This window comes from Telmatherina bonti (genome assembly GCF_933228915.1).
Source record: "Telmatherina bonti genome assembly, chromosome: 16".
Classification (NCBI taxonomy): Eukaryota; Metazoa; Chordata; class Actinopteri; order Atheriniformes; family Telmatherinidae; genus Telmatherina; species Telmatherina bonti.
In genome coordinates, this window is record NC_136614.1 from 10,055,898 (window position 1) to 10,083,434 (window position 27,537).

At 46.0% G+C, this 27,537-nt stretch overlaps 1 protein-coding gene across 1 annotated transcript in view; it reads right to left on the reverse strand.

Moving 5' to 3' along the window:
- Window positions 1-27,537, reverse strand: part of galnt14 (UDP-N-acetyl-alpha-D-galactosamine:polypeptide N-acetylgalactosaminyltransferase 14 (GalNAc-T14)) — a gene marked incomplete at both ends in the record, with an annotated part of 285,968 nt that overhangs the window by 34,763 nt on the left and 223,668 nt on the right. Inside the window, 4 exons of the mRNA XM_079255488.1 lie at window positions 8,951-9,034; window positions 12,429-12,521; window positions 20,101-20,227; window positions 24,845-24,948. Of these exons, the coding sequence (XP_079111614.1) occupies window positions 8,951-9,034; window positions 12,429-12,521; window positions 20,101-20,227; window positions 24,845-24,948 (408 nt within the window). The remainder of the gene's footprint in view (window positions 1-8,950; window positions 9,035-12,428; window positions 12,522-20,100; window positions 20,228-24,844; window positions 24,949-27,537) is intronic.

Sequence of the window (27,537 nt, forward strand, 5' to 3'; positions counted from 1 at the left end):
CTGAGACCATCTCTTCTGGTATCCTACCTGAGACCATCTCCCTGGTCCTCAACCTGAGCCATCTTGTCTGGTCCTCAACCTGAGACCATCTCCTCTGGTCCTCAACCTGAGACCATCTCCTCTGGTCCTATACCTGAGACTATCTCCCTGGTCCTCAAAATGAGACCATCTCCTTTGGTCCTCTACGTGAGATCATGTCTTTGGTCCTCTACCCGAGACCATCTCGTCTGGTCCTCTACCTGAGACCATGTCTTTGGTCCTCTACCTGACACCATCTCCTCTGGTCCTCTACCTGAGACCATGTCCTCTGGTCCTCTACCTGAGACCATCTCCTCTGGTCCTCAACCTGAGACCATGTCCTCTGGTCCTCAACCTGAGACCATGTCCTCTGGTCCTCAACCAGAGACCATCTCCTCTGGTCCTCAACCTGAGACCATGTCCTCTGGTCCTCTACCTGAGACCATCTCTTCTGGTATCCTACCGGAGACCATCTCCCTGGTCCTCTATCTGAGACCATCTCATCTGGTCCTCTACCTTAGACCATGTCTCTTGTCCTCTACCTGAGACCATCTCCCTGGTCATCAACCTGAGACCATCTCCTTTGGTCCTCTACCTGAGACCATGTCTCTGGTCCTCTACCTGAGACCATCTCCCTGGTCCTCAACCTGAGACCATCTCGTCTGGTCCTCAACCTGAGACAATCTCCTCTGGTCCTCAACCTGAGACCATCTCCTCTGGTCCTATACCTGAGACCATGTTTCTGGTCCTCAACCTGAGACCATGTTTCTGGTCCTCTACCTGAGACCATGTCCACTGGTCCTCTACCTGAGACCATCTCCTCTGGTCCTCTACCTGAGACCATCTCCTCTGGTCCTCTACCTGAGACCATGTCCACTGGTCCTCAACCTGAGACCATATCCTCTGGTCCTCTACCTGAGACCATCTCATCTGGTCCTCTACCTTAGACCATGTTTCTTGTCCTCTACCTGAGACCATCTCCCTGGTCATCAACCTGAGACCATCTCCTTTGGTCCTCTACCTGAGACCATGTCTCTGGTCCTCTACCTGAGACCATCTCCCTGGTCCTCAACCTGAGACCATCTCGTCTGGTCCTCAACCTGAGACAATCTCCTCTGGTCCTCAACCTGAGACCATCTCCTCTGGTCCTATACCGGAGACCATGTTTCTGGTCCTCAACCTGAGACCATGTTTCTGGTCCTCTACCTGAGACCATGTCCACTGGTCCTCTACCTGAGACCATCTCCTCTGGTCCTCTAGCTGAGACCATCTCCTCTGGTCCTCTACCTGAGACCATGTCCACTGGTCCTCAACCTGAGACCATATCCTCTGGTCCTCAACCTGAGACCATGTCCTCTGGTCCTCAACCTGAGACCATCTCTTCTGGTATCCTACCTGAGACCATCTCCCTGGTCCTCAACCTTAGACCATGTCCTCTGGTCCTCTACCTGAGACCATCTCTTCTGGTATCCTACCTGAGACCATGTATCTGGTCCTCTACCTGAGACCATCTCCTTTGGTTTTTTACTTGAGACCATGTCTTTGGTCCTCTACCTGAGACCATCTCATCTGGTCCTCTACCTGAGACCATCTCCCTGGTCCTCAACCTGAGACCATCTCCTTTGGTCCTCAACCTGAGACCATGTCTTTGGTCCTCTACCTGAGACCATCTCTACTGGTATCCTACCTGAGACCATCTCCCTGGTCCTCAACCTAAGACCATGTCATCTGGTCCTCTACCTGAGAACATCTCTTCTTGAATCCTACCTGAGACCATCTCCTCTGGTACTCAACCTGAGACCATGTCTCTGGTCCTCTACCTGAGACCATCTGCCTGGTCCTCAACCTGAGACCATCTCGTCTGGTCCTCTACCTGAGACCATGTCTCTGGTCCTCTACCTGAGACCATCTCCTCTGGTCCTCAACCTGAGACCATCTCCTCTGGTCCTCTACCTGAGACCATGTCCTCTGGTCCTCTACCTGAGACCATGTCCTCTGGTCCTCTACCTGAGACCATCTCCTCTGGTCCTCTACCTGAGACCATCTCCTCTGGTCCTCTACCTGAGACCATCTCCTCTGGTCCTCAACCGGAGACCAGGTCCTCTGGTCCTCTACCTGAGATCATCTCCTCTGGTCCTCTACCTGAGATCATCTCCCTGGTCCTAGATCTGAGACCATCTCGTCTGGTCCTCAACCTGAGACCATGTCCTCTGGTCCTCGACCTGAGACCATCACCTCTGGTCCTCTACCTGAGAACATGTCCTCTGGTCCTCAACCCGAGACCATCTCTTCTGGTATCCTACCTTAGACCATCTCCCTGGTCCTCAACCTATGACCATGTCCTCTGGTCCCCTACCTGAGACCATCTCTTCTGGTATCCTACCTGAGACCATCTCCCTGGTCCTCTACCTGAGACCATCTCATCTGGTCCTCAACCTGAGACCATGTCCTCTGGTCCCCTACCTGAGACCATCTCTTCTGGTATCCTACCTGAGACCATCTCCCTGGTCCTCTACCTGAGACCATCTCATCTGGTCCTCTACCTTAAGCCATGCCTCTGGTCCTCTACCTGAGACCATCTCATCTGGTCCTCTACCTGAGACCATCTCAACTGGTCGTCTACCTGAGACCATCTCCCTGGTCCTCTACCTGAGACCATCTCCTCTGGTCCTCTACCTGAGACCCTGTCTTTGGTCCTCTACCTGAGACCATCTCGTCTGGTCCTCTACCTGAGACCATGTCTTTGGTCCTCTACCTGAGACCATGTCTTTGGTCCTCTACCTGAGACCATCTCCCTGGTCCTAAACCTGAGACCATCTCCTTTGGTCCTCTACCTGATACCATGTCTTTGGTCCTCTACCTGAGACCATCTCCTCTGGTCCTCAACCTGAGACCATGTCCTCTGGTCCTTTACCTGAGACCTTCTCTTCTGGTATCCTACCTGAGACCATCTCCCTGGTCCTCTATCTGAGACCATCTCATCTGGTCCTCTACCTTAGAACATGTCTCTTGTCCTCTACCTGAGACCATCTCCCTGGTCCTCAACCTGAGACAATCTCCTTTGGTTCTCTACCTGAGAAAATCTCCTCTGGTCCTCAACCTGAGACCATCTCTTCTGGTATCCTACCTGAGACCATCTCCCTGGTCCTCAACCTGAGCCATCTTGTCTGGTCCCCAACCTGAGACCATATCCTCTGGTCCTATACCTGAGACCATGTTTCTGGTCCTCAACCTGAGACCATGTTTCTGGTCCTCTACCTGAGACCATGTCCACTGGTCCTCTACCTGAGACCATCTCCTCTGGTCCTCTACCTGAGACCATGTCCACTGGTCCTCAACCTGAGACCATCTCCTCTGGTCCTCAACCTGAAACCATGTCCTCTGTTCCTCAACCTGAGACCATCTCTTCTGGTATCCTACCTGAGACCATCAACCTGGACCTCAACCTTAGACCATGTCCTCTGGTCCTCTACCTGAGACCATCTCTTCTGGTATCCTACCTGAGACCATCTCCCTGGTCCTCTATCTGAGACCATCTCATCTAGTCCTCTACCTTAGACCATGTCTCTTGTCCTCTACCTGAGACCATCTCCCTGGTCCTCAACCTGAGACCATCTCCTTTGGTCCTCTACCTGAGACCATGTCTTTGGTCCTCTACCTGAGACCATCTCCCTGGTCCTCAACCTGAGACCATCTCGTCTGGTCCTCAACCTGAGACCATCTCCTCTGGTCCTATACCTGAGACCATGTTTCTGGACCTCAACCTGAGACCATGTTTCTGGTCCTCTACCTGAGACCATGTCCATTGGTCCTCAACCTGAGACCATCTCCTCTGGTCCTCAACCTGAGACCATGTCCTCTGGTCCTCAACCTGAGACCATCTCCTCTGGTCCTCAACCTGAGACCATCTCCCTGGTCCTCAACCTTAGACCATGTCCTCTGGTGCTCTACCTGAGACCATCTCTTCTGGTATCCTACCTGAGACCATCTCCCTGGTCCTCTACCTGAGACCATCTCTTCTGGTCCACTACCTGAGACCATCTCATCTGGTCCTCAACCTTAGACCATGTCTCTGGTCCTCTACCTGAGACCATCTCCTTTGGTCTTTTACTTGAGACCATGTCATTGGTCCTCTACCTGAGACCATCTCCTTTGGTCTTTTACTTGAGACCATGTCATTGGTCCTCTACCTGAGACCATCTTATCTGGTCCTCTACCTTAGACCATGTCTCTGGTCCTCTACCTGAGACCATCTCCCTGGTCCTCAACCTGAGACCATCTCCTCTGGTCCTCTACCTGAGACCATCTCCTTTGGTCCTCTACCTGAGACCATGTCTTTGGTCCTCTACCTGAGACCATCTCATCTGGTCCTCTACCTGAGACCATCTCCCTGGTCCTCAACCTGAGACCATCTCCTCTGGTCCTCTACCTGAGACCATCTCCCTGGTCCTCAACCTGAGACCATCTCCTTTGGTCCTCTACCTGAGACCATGTCTTTGGTCCTCTACCTGAGACCATCTCTTCTGGTATCCTACCTGAGACCATCTCATCTGATCCTCAACTCGGGACCATGTCCTCTTGTCCTCTACCTGAGACCATCTCGTCTGGTCATCTACCTGAGACCATATCTTTGGTCCTCTACCTGAGACCATCTCATCTGGTCCTCTACCTGAGACCATCTCATCTGGTCCTCTAGCTGAGACCATGTCTTTGGTCCTCTACCTGAGACCATCTCATCTGATCCTCAACTCGGGACCATGTCCTCTGCTCATCTACCTGAGACCATGTCGTCTGGTCATCTATATGAGACTATTTATTTGGTTCTCTACCTGAGACCATCTCCCTCGTCCTCAACCTAAGACCATGTCCTCTGGTCCTCTACCTGAGACCATCTCTTCTGGTATCCTACCTGAGACCATCTCCCTGGTCCTCTATCTGAGACCATCTTATCTGGTCCTCAACCTGAGACCGTCTCACCTGGTCCTCTACCTGAGACCATCTCATCTGGTCCTCTACCTGAGACCATCTCATCTGGTCCTCTACCTGAGACCATCTCCCTGGTCCTCAACCTGAGACCATCTCCTTTGGTCCTCTACCTGAGACCATGTCTTTGGTCCTCTACCTGAGACCATCTCATCTGGTCCTCTACCTGAGACCATGTCTTTGGTCCTCTACCTGAGACCATCTCCTCTGATCCTCTACCTGAGACCATGTCCTCTGGTCCTCTACCTGAGACCATCTCCCTGGTCCTCAACGTGAGACCATCTCGTCTGGTCCTCAACCTGAGACCATGTCCTCTGGTCCTCTACCTGAGACCATCTCCCTGGTCTTCTACCTGAGACCATGTCCTCTGGTCCTCTACCTGAGACCATCTCCCTGGTCCTCTACCTGAGGCCATCTCCCTGCTCCTCTACCTGAGACCATCTCATCTGTTTATCAACCTGAGACCATATGCTCTGGTCCTCAACCTGAGACCATGTTTCCGGTCATCAACCTGAGACCATGTCCTCTGGTCATCTACCTGAGACCATATCTTTGGTCCTCTACCTGAGACCATCTCATCTGGTCCTCTACCTGAGACCATCTCATCTGATCCTCAACTCGGGACCATGTCCTCTGCTCATCTACCTGAGACCATGTCCTCTGGTCATCTACATGAGACCATGTCTTTGGTTCTCTACCTGAGACCATCTCCCTCATCCTCAACCTGAGACTTCTCATCTGGTCCTCTACCTGAGACCATCTCCCTGGTCTTCTACCTGAGACCATCTCCTCTGGTCCTCAACCGGAGACCAGGTCCTCTGGTCCTCTACCTGAGATCATCTCCTCTGGTCCTCTACCTGAGATCATCTCCCTGGTCCTAGATCTGAGACCATCTCGTCTGGTCCTCAACCTGAGACCATCTTATCTGGTCCTCTATCTGAGACCATCTCATCTGGTCCTCTACCTGAGACCATCTGATCTGGTCCTCTACCTGAGACCATGTCTCTGGTCCGTGATTTGGTGTTGAGTGAAAATCTGGTGTTTATTTCCATAATGAGCTGAGTTTGGAAAAAAAAAGTAGGATCTGTTGACATAGACTAATCACCATGGTGAAAGTGACACCTGTACCTTTAAGATATCTGCTGGAAGCCGGGACTTCATGAAGTCATTACGGCCAAAGTTTCCTCGTCTTCCTCTTTAATAACGTTCTTGGTACTACTTCATTTCTGAGCTGCGCCTAAAACTGAAGCGTAAGTCCTGCAGCATTAATTCGATCTGCTATCTCTCTGTTTTAATAACCCGTTAAAGGTTATTCTGCATTTTTAGGGTCAGGTCTGTCATCCCCTGAGAGCCAGTCTTTTAATTCCATTCTAGGGGATTAACAGCAGCCTCCAGCGGATAAATGGGTGTGTGTGTGTTTGGAAGTGTGTGTGAAGGCAAGAGGATGACTTCATATTGGAGTGTTTGTGTGTTTAAAAAGGTATCTGTAGTGGCAGGTCTGTGTGCTCATATGAAGTGTGATTTCTGTATATAAACACACAGAAGAGTCTGGTGCCTGGGCTTTATGTTATGAACTGTGATTGTGTGTTTGTGTGTGTGTTGTGTGCTGATACGGCAGCGAGTCTGAGCGAGCCAGAGCCCATGGGAGCTTACCCAATCAGGACAAAGGGAGAGATTTTGCACACAAAGGCAGTGAATTAAGTGTTCAAAAAGACAAAAATGGAGCTCGTTTCTGGGTGTGTGAGGCTGAAAGTGAAGAGTTTAACGTTTTATTTAAACCAGGGCAGAATTAAACCAAACCCTGTGCATTCCCAGTATGTTTTATATGCAACATGTGACAGGGAGCTGAATGAGGAGTGTGGTGTGGATGAATTTTGCCAGACAGTGTTTTATTCCAACCGGCAACCAGCTTCTGAAAATGTTGCAGATGAATTTTACAGAATTCCTTCCGCTGTTTGAGGTTTGCAGTGTTTGCTCAGTACCAGTCCTCTGTAAGCCTCTAAACACGACCTGACTCGTGTAAAACACGTCCTTCCCATAGACTATATAGAAAGATGGACGGCGCCTCCGTGACGTCACCCGTAGGTTTCTGAAGAGCTGAATTGAAGCTCAGTGGGCGGTTCCTACCATCACCATCTTGGCAGGGGCATGTGTGTTGTCTCACCCGGAAAATACAAATATGGGCAAAGAGGTGGAGCTGAGAGGGGGGCTGTGAGCATCATGGTGGATGATTGACATTTAGCAGACTCCGACCTGCCTGTAGCTAAGAGCTAACCGAGCTAACCCGGAGATAACAGGAACTAACCAGCTAATGGAGGTAAGCGGACTAAAGCTAAGTCATGTTGTTAACTGGCTAAAAACCGTGGTTGTTCTACGTTCTTCTGACTTGAAGCGGAGGATCGGATACCTGTCAATCAAAAGGACATGCCCCCAAAAATGACGAACTTTGAGATTAATTTACTTTTAAACGGGCAAGTAAAAAAAAAAAAATTCACTCCCCCCACATGAAGGTCATGAAGGTAAACCTCACCTATTAAACCGAAAATGGATTTTTGTACCAGGCTGTAAACATGTTTATTTCTGCTGTAAACATGTTTATTCCTGCTGTAAACATGTTTATTCCCACTGTAAACATGTTTTAAACATCCTTTAACATTTTTATTTCTGCTGTAAACATGTTTATTTCTGCTGTGAAGTTGGTCTTTTTAACATGGGAGTCTATGGGGATTCGCTCTGTTTTGCAGCCCCTAGTGGATGAAGGAGGAACTGCAGTTTTATGCACTTCAGCACAGGCTTCCCTTTTTACCGCCGAAGGCTCCGTCCATCTGTCTTATACGGTCTGTCGTCCTTCCACAAGTCTTGAGGTTTGTTTGCAGCTTTGCAGACTGAAACAATGTTGACATTTTCTCTTTAGACAGAAAAGCTTTTTTCCTTTTCTGTCTGCTGTCCTGAACTTTACCGTTTAAGACACTAACTGCAGAGGGAGAGACACACTGAATGGTTTGACCTTGAGCTGAAGTCCACTCTTGGGAAAATTGGCATCTGCTCTGTGTTTTCTCACCGTGAAACGATGGAAATAGTCTGGAAATGAACTTGTAACCCTTGTCAGATTGATGGGCAGCTACAGCTGCATCTCACAGATTTTTGCTGATGTTTTTCTTCTTTGTAATTGTGTTTACACACCTGAATGTTGCAGGAAACCAGCAAACCGTCTGTTTGTACTGAAACACACACACACACATACACACACACACACACACACACACACACACACACACACACACACACACACACATATGCAGCGTCTGGCTGATTATGATGGCCTGCTCGCCTCTAACGGAAACAAACATGACAGAACATTGTTTTAGATTGAACAAAAGAAATAATGGAATAATTATAATGTAATATTTATTTTATTTTAAAACTATTACTATAATTATTTATTTGATTATTATATTTTTAATGTGATATTTCCATATCTAACACATATCTATTTATTTATCTTTTACCTGGATATCTGTAAATTGCATTTTTTGTACTTTTGGTCTGGTTATTTGTTCTCTAAAAATACTTTTGAGTCCCTTTTTTCTCCATATTTCTTAATAAAAGCTGCTGTAAGACTGAAATTTCACAGTCTGGGTTTGATAGAAATATTTCTGCTACTTTTTCTTCTGATTGCGATTCTTTTTTTGGTTTTTTTGTCTTCCTCGTCCTCATCATCATCATTAGATTCTCTGATCAAACAAAAAAGAAGAATTAACAACAATTTTTTTTAACATCAATAACCACGTCAGTACTTAGCATAAAAGTTAAAGTTTTTTTTAATCTGCATAGTCAGTAGACGTTTCCCTAAGTTTAAATATGCAAACACACACACACACACACACACACACACACACACACACACACACACACACACACACACACACACACGTAGGATCTTTCTTACTTGAGCTCTGGGTAAACGTTGTCCAAGTACCACTTGAACGATTTGCAGTTGAGCTTTTTCCGGAGTTCCACTCTGCTCTGAACGCTGTTGACAGATAAACAAGCAGCAGATAAACAAGCAGCAGACGGAGAGGTGGTCGTAAAACCCGCAGACGACAAACTAAGACTCGGTCTGACCGGTGATGAGGGGGAATGATGTGGAAATGTCAGCGCTGGAACGCGTCACACACAGATAAGGTGACATTTAAGGATGGTTGTTGTGGTTCTGTGGTGACTGGAAATGTCTTCGTACAGAATGAATCGTTGAAGATCAGGTCTGCTTTACACCCCCGGACCAAAAAACCCCAAAGATCTCTGCTACGACTCTTCTCGACTGGTTGGTTGGATCCTCTTTGGTTCCGGCAGAATCTGTTGAGTCGTTGTTTCCATCAGCTTCTGCAACGTCACGACGTTTATCTCCATCCAGAGTTGAATTAAATTGTCACCCAGATGTTATGATGACGGGAGTCCTCCAGCTCATCCCTAAGACTCTCAATGGGGTTCAGGTCTGGATCTGGGGTGGCAGATCCACATGTAAAACTGAAGTCTATGGTTCTCTGAACCACAGTCTGAACGCCACGAATCCTGGTGTCGGCTTCATGGAGGTCTGTTCCTTCAGGAATGTGGAAAGTCTATTCTCTATGTTCAGTAAACCTAGACCTGCACCTAGACCTGCACCTACACCTGCACCTAGACCTGCACTTAGACCTGCACCTAGACCTGCACCTAGACCTGCACTTAGACCTGCACCTAGACCTGCACTTAGACCTGCACCTAGACCTGCACCTACACCTGCACCTAGACCTGCACCTAGACCTGCACCTAGACCTGCACCTAGACCTGCACCTACACCTGCACCTAGACCTGCACTTAGACCTGCACCTAGACCTGCACCTACACCTGCACCTACACCTGCACCTAGACCTGCACTTAGACCTGCACCTAGACCTGCACCTAGACCTGCACTTAGACCTGCACCTAGACCTGCACCTAGACCTGCACCTACACCTGCACCTAGACCTGCACCTAGACCTGCACCTAGACCTGCACCTAGACCTGCACTTAGACCTGCACCTAGACCTGCACTTAGACCTGCACCTAGACCTGCACCTAGACCTGCACCTAGACCTGCACCTAGACCTGCACTTAGACCTGCACCTAGACCTGCACCTAGACCTGCACCTAGACCTGCACTTAGACCTGCACCTAGACCTGCACCTAGACCTGCACTTAGACCTGCACCTAGACCTGCACCTAGACCTGCACCTAGACCTGCACCTACACCTGCACCTAGACCTGCACTTAGACCTGCACCTACACCTGCACTTAGACCTGCACCTAGACCTGCACCTAGACCTGCACTTAGACCTGCACCTAGACCTGCACCTAGACCTGCACCTAGACCTGCACTTAGACCTGCACCTAGACCTGCACCTAGACCTGCACCTACACCTGCACCTAGACCTGCACCTAGACCTGCACCTAGACCTGAACTTAGACCTGCACCTAGACCTGCACCTAGACCTGCACTTAGACCTGCACCTAGACCTGCACCTAGACATGCACCTAGACCTGCACCTAGACCTGCACTTAGACCTGCACCTACACCTGCACCTACACCTGCACCTACACCTGCACCTAGACCTGCACCTAGACCTGCACCTAGACCTGCACCTACACCTGCACCTAGACCTGCACCTAGACCTGCACCTACACCTGCACCTACACCTGCACCTAGACCTGCACTTAGACCTGCACCTAGACCTGCACCTACACCTGCACCTAGACCTGCACCTAGACCTGCACCTAGACCTGAACTTAGACCTGCACCTAGACCTGCACCTAGACCTGCACTTAGACCTGCACCTAGACATGCACCTAGACATGCACCTAGACCTGCACCTAGACCTGCACCTACACCTGCACCTACACCTGCACCTAGACCTGCACCTAGACATGCACTTAGACCTGCACCTAGACATGCACCTAGACATGCACCTAGACCTGCACCTAGACCTGCACCTACACCTGCACCTACACCTGCACCTACACCTGCACCTAGACCTGCACCTACACCTGCACCTGCACCTAGACCTGCACCTAGACCTGCACCTAGACCCGCACTTAGACCCGCACCTACACCTGCACCTAGACCTGCACTTAGACCTGCACCTAGACCTGCACCTAGACCTGCACCTAGACCTGCACTTAGACCTGCACCTACACCTGCACCTAGACCTGCACTTAGACCTGCACCTACACCTGCACCTACACCTGCACCTAGACCTGCACCTAGACCTGCACCTAGACCTGCACCTAGACCTGCACTTAGACCTGCACCTAGACCTGCACCTAGACCTGCACCTAGACCTGCACGTAGACATGCACCTAGACCTGCACTTAGACCTGCACCTAGACCTGCACCTAGACCTGCACCTAGACCTGCACCTAGACCTGCACCTACACCTGCACCTAGACCTGCACTTAGACCTGCACCTACACCTGCACCTACACCTGCACCTAGACCTGCACCTAGACCTGCACTTAGACCAGCACCTAGACCTGCACCTAGACCTGCACCTAGAACTGCACCTAGACCTGCACCTAGACCTGAACCTAGACCTGCACTTAGACCAGCACCTAGACCTGCACCTAGACCAGAACCTAGACCTGCACTTAGACCTGCACCTAGACCTAGACCTGAACCTAGATTTTGACCTAGACCTGAACCTAGACCTGCCCTTAGACTTAAACCTAGACCTGCACCAAGACCTAGACCTAGACTTAGACCTGAACCTAGATTTTGACCGAGAGCAGAACCTAGACCCGAACGGCCCTTCAGGCAGTAGGTATGACGATCTGTATCTCTTCTCACTCTGGAACAGGGTCATCTGGTCTGGTCAGACCACCTGGTCTTCTCCTGGCTCCAGACTCGATGCTAACCACCAAACCGAAGCCTGTACTGGTGATCACACTAACGGATGAGGTCTGTTCTCTGGAGGCTGCACAGCTGCTGCGTCCTGAGTTCTGCTGCTGTTTTTCTTCCATCAGGTTTCCATCAACGTTTCGGTGATCGTTGATCCTCCTGCGTGTTTTTCTGATCACCTTTCTTCCTGGAAGACGACCGTTTCCCTCCTTCAGGTTTTTATTAACGTGTAACCTGGTCTGCATCTGTTTCCTCTGCTCGATGTCGGGGATCTGAGTCTTCTTAAACATCTTTTCCAACGTCTTTCAGAAACGAGAAGCTGCTCATCGCTTTAGTTGGGGTTAAATAACGGTAAATATATTCCCTGCGGTGATGAGCCAACAGGAGGCTCCTGCCTGTTTACCAGATAAATCCAGACGGCTTTCTTCCAGCCAAGACGTGGGAAATGTTCTCGGACGAGGACTTAAACGTAACACTCAAGCTTCAAGTGTTTGCCTGCTGTGTGTGTTCTTACTCTCCGTAGGATTTTCCTCGTGCTGCCGGACGGGCCGAGTAATAAAAGAGACGGAAGTCGTCCATCCACACCTCGGCGGTCCGCCGTGTGTTCCTGTGGAAACACACACAAACACACACTCAATGCAACTCCGTCTTAGTTTCCTACAAGGCTTCTTCACACTCATACTGCAGAAATGGTACGAAGAGGCTGCTTCAGGGTAAAAATGGGAAAATAGATGTGTGTGTGTGTGTGTGTGTGTGTGTGTGTGTGTGCGTGTGTGTGTGTGTGTGTGTGAAAAAAGGTCTCTCCATCCATATAGAAGAGCTCATCAGAAAACCTGAGAAACTCTCATCTCAGATCTATTTGCACCGGCATCACCATGTCTGGACCACCTGGCTCAGCGTCCCGCAGGTTTTAGATGTTTCCCTGCTGCAACACACCTGATTGAAATGAATTGGTTTCCAACTGCATGTTGTCACGTTCTGCACAAGCTTCTTAATGCCGCGGGTGTGTTGCAGCAGGGAAACATCTACAACCTGCATGGAACTGGCCCAAGAGGTCTGGAGTTGGTGATTTCTGGTCCGGTGTGTTTTTAAAAAGTGTGAAACAAAAACTCAAAGAAAAAAAAAAAAATGCAGGAAATTATTTACAAAATTACAGAAGTAATAGTTAAAAGGTTTAAGAAGATCTAAAAACACCTGAAAGCTGTGAAAAACAGGAGCTTTTTAACGTAGCCTTGCAGATGTGGAAGCGGAGACTTGAACCTGGCAGCTGCAGCTAAAAACGTGCAGAATGATGAAAGATTTAACTGGAAACCAGTACAGAGACACCAGTACAGGAGAGTTTCTTTTTCTTTTTGGCCAATTTCCTCGAGAAGAAAATGAGTTGATTTTATTTCCGAGTAAAGACCTGAAGATTTCCGGCCTGTTCGTGGATAACGGCGACCATCATCTGGTCATTTCAGCTTCCAGGCTGCTCAGGCCACAACCGGTCGACTCCCAGGTTCATTTTCCAGAGGAAATATCAGGAAATCTTTGCGTTATTTCATCCTGTGCAGTTAGTTTTCTGCCTTTTCTTTTACATATTCACGTGGCAACACTTTTTACCTTTATATTTAAGGGCCACTAAAATAACCATTGTAGTTTGTTGAAATTTAAAAATATCATGTTTATTTAGTGAAAAGCTACAAAGGAAACCAGAAAAAAAAAAAAAAAAAAACTGGACCTGGACCTCAAACTGTTCTTAGTTCTAGATTTCCCTTTTTTTTCCAGACCAAATTCATTATAAAGCAAATGGCTAAAAATGTTTTTAGTTTTCATTTTGTTGTGTTTTTAAGTTTATGTAATTTTTTTCTCTCTTCTTTCATACAATTCTTCTTTATTTACTCTGTTTTCTTTCATTAAGTTTAAAACTAAAACTAAATGTTGTGCCGTAACTTCAGTAGATGTTGTCGCTGTGCACATTTCCCAGTATGAATGCAGAGGAATAAAACGATGCAGGAAGATACACACGGTTCTGTCCATGGTAAATAACAAGCTCAGAGCCTAAAACTCTCATCGGCACCATTAATTCTTTGTCTCCACATTTATTATTTGGATGAAATAAAGGAGTAAATTTGGGACATTTTATCAGAGAAATCTCCCATTTCTAATGACGGCTGTTCTGCAGTGGAGTCGTGTAGTTCAGGCAGTTTCAGATCCAACGCTCATTACCCGGAGACGGTCCAGTCTACGGAGATAAAGCCACAGAGGTGAAAAAATTGGCTTCATTCCAGGACCGAATGTGCATAAAAGGATGAAATATCTGTTAGGTCAGTTAGACAATGACGTTCCCACTGCTTACCTGCTGCTAGCAAACACACAACCCAGCTGTGAAGCTATTTTACCTCCTGGGAAAAACTCTGGGGGGGGGGTCAGATCAAAAACTCAAAAATCTGGATTTTTTTGTTTCACAATTTTAAAATTGATTTTTTTCTTTGTTAAAAAAAATAAATTAAAATAATCCATTGTAAAATTTTTGTTGTTTTTATTGCTTTTGTTAATCTTTTTACTTGTCTTCTTGGGCATTATATCAGCAGAATGATGGTCTGGCTACTGGGTGGGTTTTTCCTCATTGAAATAAAGAAAAATGACGAACAAAAAAAAATTCTATGCATTGTTGTACAATGCAAAATACAAAAATCAGCAAAATCAAAGAATTGTGGGAATCACAATTTAAATCGAATTGGCACCCAAAAAATCGGAATCAAATCGGGACAAAAGCATATCGTCAAAGCCTTAAAAAACTCCATGCATTATTTAATCCAACCCGCACCTTGTATCCTTATTATATTTTATTTCATTATATTGTTTGCTTACTTACATTTTTTTACCTATTTTGATTTTTTGTTCTACGTTCTTCTGACTTGAAGCGGGGGATTGGGTACCTTTCAATCAAAAGGACACGTCCCTAAATATGCAGAACTTTGAGATTAAATTACTTTTAAACGGGCGAGTTAGAAAAAAATTCACTCCCCCCACAGTTGACATGAAGGTAAATCTGACCTATTAAACTTAAAATAGATTTTTGAACCAGGCTGTAAACCTGTTTATTTCTGCTGTAAACATGTTTATTTCTGCTGTGAAGTTGGTCTTTTTAACATGGGAGTCTATGGGGATTTGCTCTGTTTTGCAGCCTCTAGTGGATGAAGTGGGAACTGCAGTTTTATGCACTTCTGCATAGGCTTCACTTTTTACTTGGCCGCTTGGTGACTTCTTAGACTGGTTGATTAGAAAACTGTGGAAGTTAGATTTGATCCAAGGTCAACTTCTGCACCTGGTGAACAATGATATCTGTTGAAGTAACGTAGCAACTATGTCAACATCCCCAGTCAGCTTGGACAGTGTATAATTAGACATGCCTTCCAATGAAAAGAAGTGTGGCTGCAGGAATGAGCCCTCTATAAATGACTGGCTTTCTCCTGAAGAAGGCCTTCCCCTTGTCCCACTGAAGCTGTGTTAGTCTGGAATAAATGTCTTATAAATCCCTTCCTGCCATCATCGGCTGCCGTGTCCTCTCCGTAGCACCAATAGCATAGAATATTCCACAAAAAAAACAAGTTTTGTAGTTTCTTTAAGTGTGGGCTTATTAGAAATAGTGGATTAGAACTGGTCTTTCTTTTGCTTGTTTAGGAATTTGGTTTGTTTATTAATGTTGGTGTGGAATAAGGTTGCTGGGGATGGTGATGGGGAAATGGTTTAGGCTAAAGGAAATCAGGTGTGTGTTTTATGGGGTATATAAGTGGTCAGTTTTGGAAGCTTGTGAGGGGAGAGAGAGGGAAAAGGACGTGAAACTGGTGACTGATTCCCCGTTGATGTCATGATTTGGGTTTTTCCCTTTGCTTTGTTTTCAGGGTTCCTGTTTTATTTTGTAGTTTTCCTGTTTAGTTCCCTCGGTTCTTGTTTAGCTTCATTGATTTCCTGTTATTGAGTTCACCTGGTTTCATTTTGTTAATTACTTCACCTGTTTGGCTTTCCTGGGTATTTATACTACTCAGGTTCACTCCTTGTTGCTGGATCATTGTGTACCTCTGTTAGTTTGTCTTTTCTTAGTTTCCGGGGTTAAAAATAAATCAGTCTAGAACCTGCATCCCTGTTCCGTCTTCTGTGCGTTTGGGTCCACTCCCTCAACATCTCCACTGCCTGCTGTGACAGTTGATCTTTGAAACTGTATGATGGAAAACTCCTGGAAAATAAAATGTTGATCTTTAAGGAAATCCCAGGACTGCTGATTCTGTTTCCGTCTGATCTTCACTACCTCACACGGACGATTCCCTTTCTGAAGACAACACGTCCAAATCCCAGCTGACCGGGACCTTTCCTGTTTGCATGAGAGCAGATGAGCTTTTCATGTCCAGACACGTTTATACTGCTGCAACGTCCTGTTATCTGGCTGCACCGTGCTCCCCCACGCTGCTCTGACATTTTCTCTGCCTCACATCCCCATTTACCCCCCGTGTCTCACCCTCTCCTGCCTCTCTGTAGTAATTAGCCATTAGCCGAGTTCCTGTGAATGATCTCGTTGAATCGACAGAAACCCTCCATTACAGGCGTTCCACACACCGACTGTGGCAGTTTAATGGAGCGGGAAGAGCGAGAGGAAATGCGAGGCTTGTGGGCGTGTAAACATGAATATGTGTCACACGCAGGCTTACAATTAAAGCCTGTAATCAGGCACACACTCCGACACACACACAAGGTCACAGCGGCGGGCCGCGGTGAAGGAGGAAGCGGTGTAAACTTTGTAATTGAATTATTAAGCAGACCATTTTTTTTTTTTTTTTCCAGAGCAGATTCACAAATCCTGACTGCCAACACGGAAACATGGTGCTAATTAACCCACAGAGCAGCACCCGGCCCGACAGCAGCAGCTTTGTTTGGGAGAACGCTGCTGATCACAAACATCTTAATACGAACAGAAGTCATCCTCCTCCTCGTACAAAAGATGTTGCCTCGGTAACCGCCGAAAGGAAACAAAATGAGCAGCTGAAAAGTCACGCTGCAGCGATAAAACATCTCGGTGCTGCTGTGAGTTAGACGGTTGACACCAAACAATAAGTTTTTATGGGCCGTTTGGTGGAAGCGGAGCTCCGAAGTGCCGTTGAGGAGCCGGAGAAGCTCACTGCGAGCTGAATCCTCCATCCTGCTGCAACATAAAAGATTAACCTCACAAACTGAGGTTAATGAACTCCTGAGGCCTAATCTGTCAGATGAAGCATCAGTTAGTGGATGCAAGGAGTGACGTTGTGATCAGCCCATTTCTCTGCTTTACTTCGTCATCATCTGTTTTCTCCAAGATATCCATCTTTCCCTGATCATACGCTTCTGGTACTGCAGAGAACCCATCTTACAGGCAGTCGTTTGGAGTCTGGTCTCCCTTCTGAAACCTGAGGAAACCTAAAATCTTGTTAAAGCCTTGATTGATCCATTCATGCAACATCAATTCACATGTGTTCTGAGTGCATTAGTCCCGTTAATGGATTACTGCGCTGCCTGTAAACACGTCTCTGAATGGCTTGAAAGGGCCAGAAAACACAATGCAGCTTATGCTAATGGGATAATATTGTAGTCGCAGCTCGAAAGCTTCCAGGCAGCTGCAAATCCACTTTAACGACGACGTTTGGTGGCTGTGACACACAACCCAGAGTGGAAACACTGCACGTCCGCTTGCCAACCAGCGGTTAATTCAGCGGGAAAGTTAGTGATGCTGAGAGATCCACACACTGAAGGATTATATAAACTTACAGAAGAGTCAGACAAGTTGTTTGGTAATTCAGCTGCAAAGCGTGATGCCTTCCACATCCAGATAAACCAGACAACCCATGCGTAATCTGTTTTTCCACCATTACAGCTGATACTTCACTTTAGATTTGTGTAATGAGGGAAAACAGGACAGAAGCTGCACCAAAGAAATCACACAAAATCCACAGATTTACGATAAATTCCTCCTGAAGCAGGCATCACCTCATTCCAGCTGCCTTCTATGGTCCTTGTGGATTTCTTTGCTCCAAAAGCAGCAGCTCAGTTCTTACCAGAAGTCCTGGTGGACATTCAGAACGCATGATCCTCGTTTCCATCAACAGTGCGGGTCGAGGTGCCAGGACACAATTCTTTGTGTTTCCACAGAAAAACTAAGAAGCTTACCTGAATATCCAGCCCAACCTATCCTACTGGTTCTGGGATTTTTTTGGTAGGGGTACACATCTAACATGTCCGACACCAACGGGTGGAGCTTGACACACTGCAGGCCTTTGGTAAATAAACGTGATTTCTTGTGTGAGCTGGTATGAAAACAAGGCAGGAATTGGCTCTTGTGCAGAGCGACAGATTTACCTCCTACTGATTAAATCTCAGTTTAAAATGGCATCAAACTGCTGGATGGACCATTTTCCTATGTTGTTTCTGAGGTTTGGTTCTACTTAGAGGAAGGAGTTACGTCGCGGAGACCTGGCTAATGCGCTGCCTCTCAGGTAAGGTTATGGTTGACTGTAGGAATGCACCAACCTGACCAAACCCGACCCGAATCTGTTGGTGGAAACCAAAGCTTTGCTGCCAAATGACCTGAGCTGTCTCTGCTATAAACTCTCTAGTTTTGTTCTGTCCACGTTCATCAGGAGTGTTACAAACCCCCGGCTCTGCTAGGGGAAGAACGGCAGCAACATTAAAGACATAAGATATAAACAAAGGATTTGATATTTCACCAACAATTTGGTCACAAAACAGCCTTTCTGGTTTACACCACAAAACGATACAATAAGCAAAGAAAACCAGACATCCAAAGACCAACAACAAGGGGCGACAAAGGCAGCCACAACAAAACCAACCATTCTCAAGATTTCCAAAGTAGCAAGCTGTTCCACACTAGAACAACAGCTGCCATGAATGTTCATCCAAAGCTGGCTTATATAGGGAAGCTCCAACCGGCCAGCCAAGGAAGCGGCCAATCACAGGCAGGGGATTGGCAAAGTCGGGTGGGTCCTGCAGAGGCAGCCTATCGCGGAGGTGTGGTAGCTGCTTGTAGGAGTCTTCTTGGAATACATAAGCTGAGGCCTGGGGCCGTAACAAAGAGATTATGAGGTTGAGAGCTGCATCTACATCATTCCAAAGAGATTTATTCATCCTCAATCTTTTTAAAGGCAAGCCTGGAATGTTTTATAATTTCATTTGATTAAAATCAGACTGAAGAAACAGATATTTCATCTTTACTTTACAGATATGAAAAGGCAGTAAAATATGTGCATTCTTTAGAGACTTTATTTAATCTCTCTCTGGCTCTGTGGTTAGAACAGAGGAACATTCTGGATTCCATATTGGCTCCATGTGTCTCTTATCCATACAGAGAAGCTGTTTGTGGTGCAGTTGTGAAACTGCTGACGTCTTCGGCCTTAAAGCAACACGACAAACTGTTCTGACCTTGTATCTTTTGTCATTTGTTTGATGGTAGCCTGATATTTGTCACACTGGGGTGTTTATTGGCAAGAATCTGGCCATACAATATGTATCACTATATGGGCAACAATATATACCAAGATACTATAAGCAAAACAATATATCGCAATTTTTCTTTACATGTAGTGAACATTAAATGCTGCTGCATGCTTGGCATCAACTCACTGAATAAGAACACAGGATCTACATTTTACAGTAGAATAAATAAAAACAGCTATTTATGTACAAGAATAATAAAGAAATAAAAATCTGCATCAAAAATTGGTTGTCTGATAAAATCAATACAGTGCATGTTGAATATCGATATAATCATCACAAAGAATTTTGCGATCAACATAAATATAGAGCTTTTTTCCCAGCCTGGACCATCATGTGACGGTTTTACTTTGCTTTACGGCAACATGTAACACGCCAGCAACTGGATATCAACACATTGGTAGTTTTGAAAGAGCACCATGGCGGATTCAGCGAAGTAATGCAAGAGAACAGAACAAATGAGATGAGAGTCAACATCAGAAGGACTTTTACTGGTTGGAGGGAACTCAGAGAAGAGACAGGGTTTAAAGTGAATAATAATCTACCACAGATCAGTAGTGGGACTTTAGGAAGCAGAGAAGTTTGGGAAACAGCAGAATCAAACTTCTCTCACCAACGAAACTCCTGTGAGAAGAAAATGAAGAGTCTGAAGTCCTTCATTCACTTACTTGATGTAGGTGTTGGCGTTGCCCTCAGGAAAAACATACGGGTGTTTCTTCCTGAACACGTGACCCACTCTGCTGCAGGGCAGGATCTCCAGACTGCCTCCACATTGCCACACCCGGAATGAGATCTCTGCACACACACCACACACACACACAACCTGAAACGTTTCATGCATTATGATACCGGATGCAACCTGCATAGAGATGACAATAATTACAGTTAATCACAGTTAAATCAGTCAAGGACACTGATAATAATGAATTCTGATCACGGGAAGCAGCTTTGTGTTTTAGTTGCAAAAAAAAGCTGAAGGTTCTTGCAGAACTCATGACCCTGAAAAACAAACTAATTCACCTTTCTGTACATGAGGTGAGAGGTTCAGCCTGAAACGCACATTTAATAATGTAATCTTAATAACAGAAATGTTAGAGGAGGAAAATGGGAGAAAAAAGACAGATTTCATTCGGCCATTTAAGGTACGATGGCGTCTGGTGACAAAATAACCCCCCTTTGTTGGATCCATCCAGTTTTATCAAGCACCGGCTGAGACATCCTCGTCTCTGCTGGGGCTCCAGTCAGCTCTTATAAAACATTTTTGTGGTCTTTACTTGGACGAGGTCAGATTTCTGGAAATAGTGGTTACAGCTATGACTCCGAGCGAATGGCCATGATTTAAGGAGTCCCCCAGGGGTCCGTCCTCGGACCTTTTCTGTTCAACTTGTTTCCACTCCTTTTGGGTGAAACATTACAGAACTAATTATCACAGATATACAGGTGATACACACTTAATGTGTCAGTCCAACAGACTTACAGTGCCAGTGTCTGGAGCAAATAAACACCTGGAGGAGAGATTGTTTTTTACTATTAAATGAAGACGAAACTGAGATGAGTGTTTGGTAGCAACAAGAGGAGCATCAGCATCGGTAAACACCTGGAGACTCTGACTCTCAAAACCTCCGACTCCGTCTGTAACCTTGGATTGATGGTAGACTCAGATCTGACTTTCAGCAGCACATTAAAGCTGCCACTATAACAGCTTTTTAACCTTTATACTGGTTTCCAGTGAGGCACAGAATAGATTATAAAAGCATTCTGATGGTTTACAAATCCTGGAACGGTTTAAGTCCAGAATAAATCTGTGATTCAGAGAAGTGAAAACGCAGCAGAGCTCTTGGATCCAAAGACTCAGGTCAACTAGTCCAGACCTGAGTCCAAACTAAACATGGAGAAGCAGCATTTAGCTCGTATGCTGCGAACAAACTGCCACTGTAGACATTTGTAAATGCAGGTTACAAACATTTCTTTTCTAATGCACCTATGCAAGACGTCTCATCTTTAATCATTTTACTTTTATGTATAATTTTATTATTTTATTGTGATATTTTCTATTTGTTTAGTGCCTTTTCCTACTTTTTAATGCTTTCTATGCACCGTCTCTAATGTTTTTAATATTTTATGTGAAGCACTTTGAATGATTTAGTACATGAAATGTGCTAAACTCGCCTCATCTGTCCTATTTTTCACCCGAGGACGGCGGCTGTTTATCAGACAGACATCATCCCAACAAACGTGCAGATGGGGTTCAAAAGTCGGGGAGTGGAGAGTAAAAAAACACAATATATATAAAAGCAGGAGATTTTCTTGTGTTTTGGTTCAGATGATGTGAAAAAACATTCCAGTTCTGCAGCCTTACTGAGGTAAAACCACAGAAGAAGAAAGCCTGGATGGTGCTGCTGCTGACAGATTCCTCAGAACAGCTGATGAAGCCTCACATTGATTTGGTTTCTGCAGCAGATCACACCTGTGATGTGTGGGAACTGAATTATATGAGATACCAGGTCCAACATGGACAGTTTGTCATCTGAAAATGTCCCATAAACACCTCGGAGGATCAAATCAGACCAGACCCTGAACGACTCAGACGCCACCAGGATAAAGAAACAGGTGAGGAGAGGGTAAATAGTTCCAAAGCTTCTGGCTCATTTGCAGCTTGGCTGGTTTCTGTTCTTCATCTCCGTTGCAGCTTTGCTGCTGCACGACAGCTAAGTGGGCCAAACCTCCCTGAATATTTGATGAGCAGCTGATGGACTCTGATTTGTTTTTATTTCATTCAGTGTGTTTTTGTGTTTGGGTACGTAGGTGTCTAAATCATTCCACAAAAGCACTTCAGTGGCTTTCTGCGACCTGCTGCTTCTTCTCGGTTGGACACATAAGAGACTTAACTTCAGTTCACATGAGTGTTTTCTGTGCTGAGTTAGTTAATTCTCACTGTGGCTGTCTGCGAGCTCAGAGGAGCAGAAGGAAAAGTAACAGAGTTTCCCCTGAAGAACAAAAGCTGGAAACTTCACAAAGTTTCACTGTAAGAACAGAAGAGAGCAGCGGAGGAAGTGAAAATTAGAGCATGGACCGAGTTCGATGAGGAGGAGGAGGAGGAGGAGGAGGAGGGATGGGAGTAAAGATGAAACAGCAGACAGAACAAAGAGTCAGCAAGATGAGGAGATACTGACACAGAGCCTGTGAGACTGCTACAAACATGTCAGAGTGAAAGTGTGTGTGTGTGTAAAAACAAGCTAATGTTCCACTGATCTGAGAGCAGCAGTCAGCAAACTGACTGGTGCAGCTTTACAAGCCACACAGCTGACCTCAGATGACTGGAGGCAGACAGCAGCAGGAGAGCCAGATGTTGCTGCTGCATGAAAGTCAGACCTGCAGAGGGAAACGTTCACCTTCTTGCAGCTCGCTGAAAGGACCTCGCCATGCACTTCAGGGAGTCACTCTGTCATCAAATATGCAACCTAACTGCTCCATCTGACTGACTTTTCTCAGAATTTACCAAGGTTTTTAATCATTTATTCATTATTTTAAAATAACAGTAAAAAGAAAGAGTGGATGTCGATTCAATGCATAGGAAACAGGAGCAACAACATGATATAGTGCAGAATCAGATGACCGGTCGTAACTAGTCATTAACTAGTAGGTAACTAGTCAGTAACTAGTGTGTAACTAGTCTGTAACTAGTCGGTAACTAGTCTGTAACTAGTTGATAACTAGTTTGTAACTAGTTTGCAACTAGTCCGTAACTAGTCTGCGACTCGTCGGTGACCAGTCGGTGACTAGTCTGTGACTAGTCTGTGACCAGTCGGTGACTAGTCTGTGACTAGTCTGTGACTAGTCTGTGACCAGTCGGTGACTAGTCGGTGACTAGTCTGTGACTAGTCAGTAACTAGTCTGCGACCAGTCGGTGACTATTCTGTGACTAGTCGGTAACTAGCCAGTAACTAGTCAGTAACTAGTTGGTAACTAGTCGGTAACTAGTTTGCGACTAGTTGGCGACCAGTCAGTGACTAGTCGTGGACTAGTCGTGGACTAGTCGGTGACTAGTCTGTGACTAGTCGGTGACTAGTCGGTAACTAGTCGGTGACTAGTCTGTGACTAGTCGGTGACTAGTCGGTGACTAGTCGGTAACTAGTCGGTGACTAGTCGGTGACTAGTCGGTAACTAGTCGGTGACTAGTCATCTGCCTGCAGCTGCTTTGAAGGTGAGACTAGAAATATTTTCCATGTGTTTATAAAACCAAGTCGCCTGCTGATTGAACATCTTCTCCTCATCAGAAAAGCAGAAACGTCATGTCGCAGCAGCTCTGAACGTTCGTTTCTTCAGGAAAACGAACAAATAGTTTAAAGGTAAACAGCAGCAACCAGCAGACAACGATGCAGCGTTTATTCTCCAACATAATGAACAGTAATAATGAGTCTCACACCGACTCGGAGGTCTCTTACTCAAACTAGCAACATGTTCACACACGTTTCTCACACACTGCTGCTTCTTCAGAAGTTCTGTGAAGCGAAGCAACTTCGTCGCCCCAAAAGGGAAATTAGTTTGCAGGTGGGATTACAACAACAACACAGAGAATTAAAGTCAAATGAGGAGAACATGAGCAGAAAAAACGTGTGATGTTTCGAGTATAATAAAAGAGGAACTACATTACCCAGCATGCCTCAGTGACGAGGAGCGGGCTGAAGAGCCTGAAGCAAAGACAACACACACTGGTTCACCTGCTCGGGAGATTCTGTCCCACAAGTGATTGTAAAATGTTCATCATTCTGAAACAAAGTTCTTCTTTTCTCATGACCTGGAGTTCATCAGAAGCTTCTGGATTATCTGACTTACTTTCCCCTGCTTTGGTCTCTTCTTCACCCTTCATGTCTTTCCATCTTTCTTTTGTTGCTTTCAGACAGAAAACTTCTCATTGATGCAAACCTGTTCTCTCCTGTTTGGTTGAGATGCACTGCGACTCGCAGCGAGACCGAGAGGTGGAGGAGGGACCGCTTCACCTGTGGCCCGCCACCAGAGGTGTATAATCCAGATGACTGAAAGTAAAAGTCCGGCCATGTTTTTGGATCTACCTGTGGATTTAGAAGATGTGTTTTAACCAACAGGCTCATCTTCCTACAGTGGAGCTGAGCTGCTTTAGTTTCTGGTTGGAACAGCTGCCAGACAGGACTTCTACTTTATGGTACCTGGATCACACACCTCAGTCCGCCATCGTCATCGCAGACTTTGCGTTTCGCCACCGCTCTGTCTGGAGCAGCCTGTGATCCCCACCAGACGCTACCGAGTCTTAAAGGTAAACATCAACCTCCTCGAAGCCGTTTCAACACCGTAAGAAATCTGTTTTTACATCTTTAACCTACAAACACGACAACTTTAGTTTCTGACATTATTTACCCTGTAGAGACGACTCACCAAAGTTCTCCCCGCCCCAGATGTCCATGGCGGTGTCATACTTGCCGAGGTGATTGAACCACGACCTGTCGATCACGAAGAGCCCACCAGCGATGATGGGGGTCCTGTTAGAGACACAGCAAAACAAGGAAAAAGGATGGAAAGAAGACAGAAAACAAATGAACAGAACAGAACCGGAGTTTTCTTTTTATTAAACTGAAACAGAAACCTGGTGATGAGACTGAAAGACCAGAAAACAAGACGAAACCCCCCCCAAACACTGGAAATCTGCTTTAATTTCCTCCGATTCTTATCTGATGTGCTTCAGGATGAAAAAAGCTTCTGTTTAGTTTCTCTTTGTGTTTGCTGTTTACACACACACACACACACACACACACACACACACACACACACAGACATACATACAAATCATTGCACAAACGCGTCCTGAATCAGCCGACAGTGAACAGCCGAAGGCCAAGATGCATCATCAAGCACCTTCTGTTTGTCAACAATCATCCTGCCATCACCGCCTGCAAATAAAGAGCGTGAGTGTGTCCATGTGGGCGGAACCACATAAAACCTTTTACAAGCTCAGTTTGTCCTTGTGTGTTAAAAGGAACTTTGTGTTTATGTATGACGACTGTGGGCTTGTCTGGGATGTTGTGTCAACAGCTTCCAGGCAGATCAGACGATATAATACTTCAGATTAAAAGAAGACAAAAACAGGCTGAATCTCCGACAGATTTTATCCAGGAATGGTCTCTCTTCAGGGTCAGATGCACCTCATCCAACCACAGTCTCCTGGACCGTACTGAAGCCCTTTTCTTGCAGCCTTTCAGGGCACCCACCGTCCCGTTGGTAATGCAAAGAGATGATGAAACTTTGAGCTGGAAACTTGAATCCGTGTACATGTAAAACTGACATCCTGGAACAGAGAAACACACACTGATGCAACATAATGCTGCATCTCCTTGTTCATTAAGAACTCCCAAAGGCAAGCAGCAGCAGCTGAATGGGAACGTCTTCTTTTAGGCTGATAAAGCTCCACCGCTGAGCCAACAGCTCCTCAGTCATGCGTCCTGCTGTTGCAGATACTACTGAGCTTTAAAGGATTTCATATCTTTGCAGCACTCCATTATATATCAGTACCTGCTGCACAAAAGTATCACCATGTCCAGATCAGTGTGTGGAGCAGACTGGTACATGGAAGTTGCACTCACAGAGTTTTGGAGAGGGAAAGGCGCGTTTGGAGGATAATTATCAGGTGTTGAAGCATCTCTGAGAAATTTTGAGCAACAAGGACGATTTTTCCCCCATGTCTGCCATTGTTCGCCCATGTCGGGGCTTTTCGCTGTATTATGCTTCATTTCTTCTTCATGAGCCCATTTTGTTCTGTGTCCTGTCTGAAATGACGCACCCACAATGAGTGCAGCATATCTTCACAACTACGAGCGCCGTATGTACGAACCGGGTCTCAGGGGAAAGCTGACGCACGTGAAACAGAAGTGTTAAGACCATAGACTGTATATATAGAGATAGACGTAGTCTAGGTCGGTGGGCGGTTCCTACCATCGCCATCTTGGAAGGGGCATGCGCATCATCTCACCAGGAAAATACCAATATGGGCAAAGAGGTGGAGCTGAGAGGGGGGCTGTGAGGGTCATGGTGGATGATTGACATCGAGCGAACTCCGAGCTTTCTGTAGCTAAGAGCTAACCGAGCTAACCCCGAGATAATGGGAGCTAACCAGCTAACGGAGGTAAGCGGGCTAAAGCTAAGTCACGTTGTTAACCGGTTAAAAACCCCGGTTGTTCTATGTTCTTCTTACTTGAAGCGGAGGATCTGGTACCTGTCAATCAAAAGGACATGCCCCTAAATATGACGAACTTTGAGATTAAATTACTTTTAAATGGGCGAGTTAGAAAAAAAATTCACTCCCCCCACAGTTGTCATGAAGGTAAACCTGACCTATTAAACCTAAAGTGGATTTTTGTTCCAGGCTGTAAACATGTTTATATCTGCTGTGAAGTTGGTCTTTTTAACATGGGAGTTTATGGGGATTGGCTCTGTTTTGCAGCCCCTAGTGGATGAAGGGGGAACTGCAGTTTTATGCACTTCTGCATAGGCTTCACTTCTAACTGCCAGAGGTTGCCGCTTGGTTAAAACCAAGATGTGTGTTACTGTATCAGAGGAAATTCACCTGGGACATAGCAGAGAATATACAAATAAATAAATAACTTTCAGTGGAAAGCAGAGGCCAGCAGTCCAGGTCATCTCGCCATGAGTAAAGTTCTAAGTGTGTAAATTAGAAGGTAGAAAAGTGAACCTGAGCAGATGGTTAAACAGCTGAATATCTCAGGAGGCCATCAGCTGACGACGATGATGATGATGATGATGACGGACACTTCTATTAATGCTCAGAGTCAGGATAATCCAGGGATAGACCCTACATGCACCTTAGAAACAGCATGAGGGTCCAAAAAGACGTTCAGTATATGAAAGGAAGAGAGAATACTTCACTATGGATCGTCCTTCATCTCCATGGAAACCAGCAGGACCTTTATGATTCATTTCAAACGTAACACAGTCACAGAGGACACATCAGCAGAGTTTTATAGAGCTGGAATGAAGGTGGAGTAAATAGAGGTGGAGTAACTCTGGAGCCGCTGGAGCTGATTGTCCAAAGAAGAATGCTGCACAAGCTGATGATG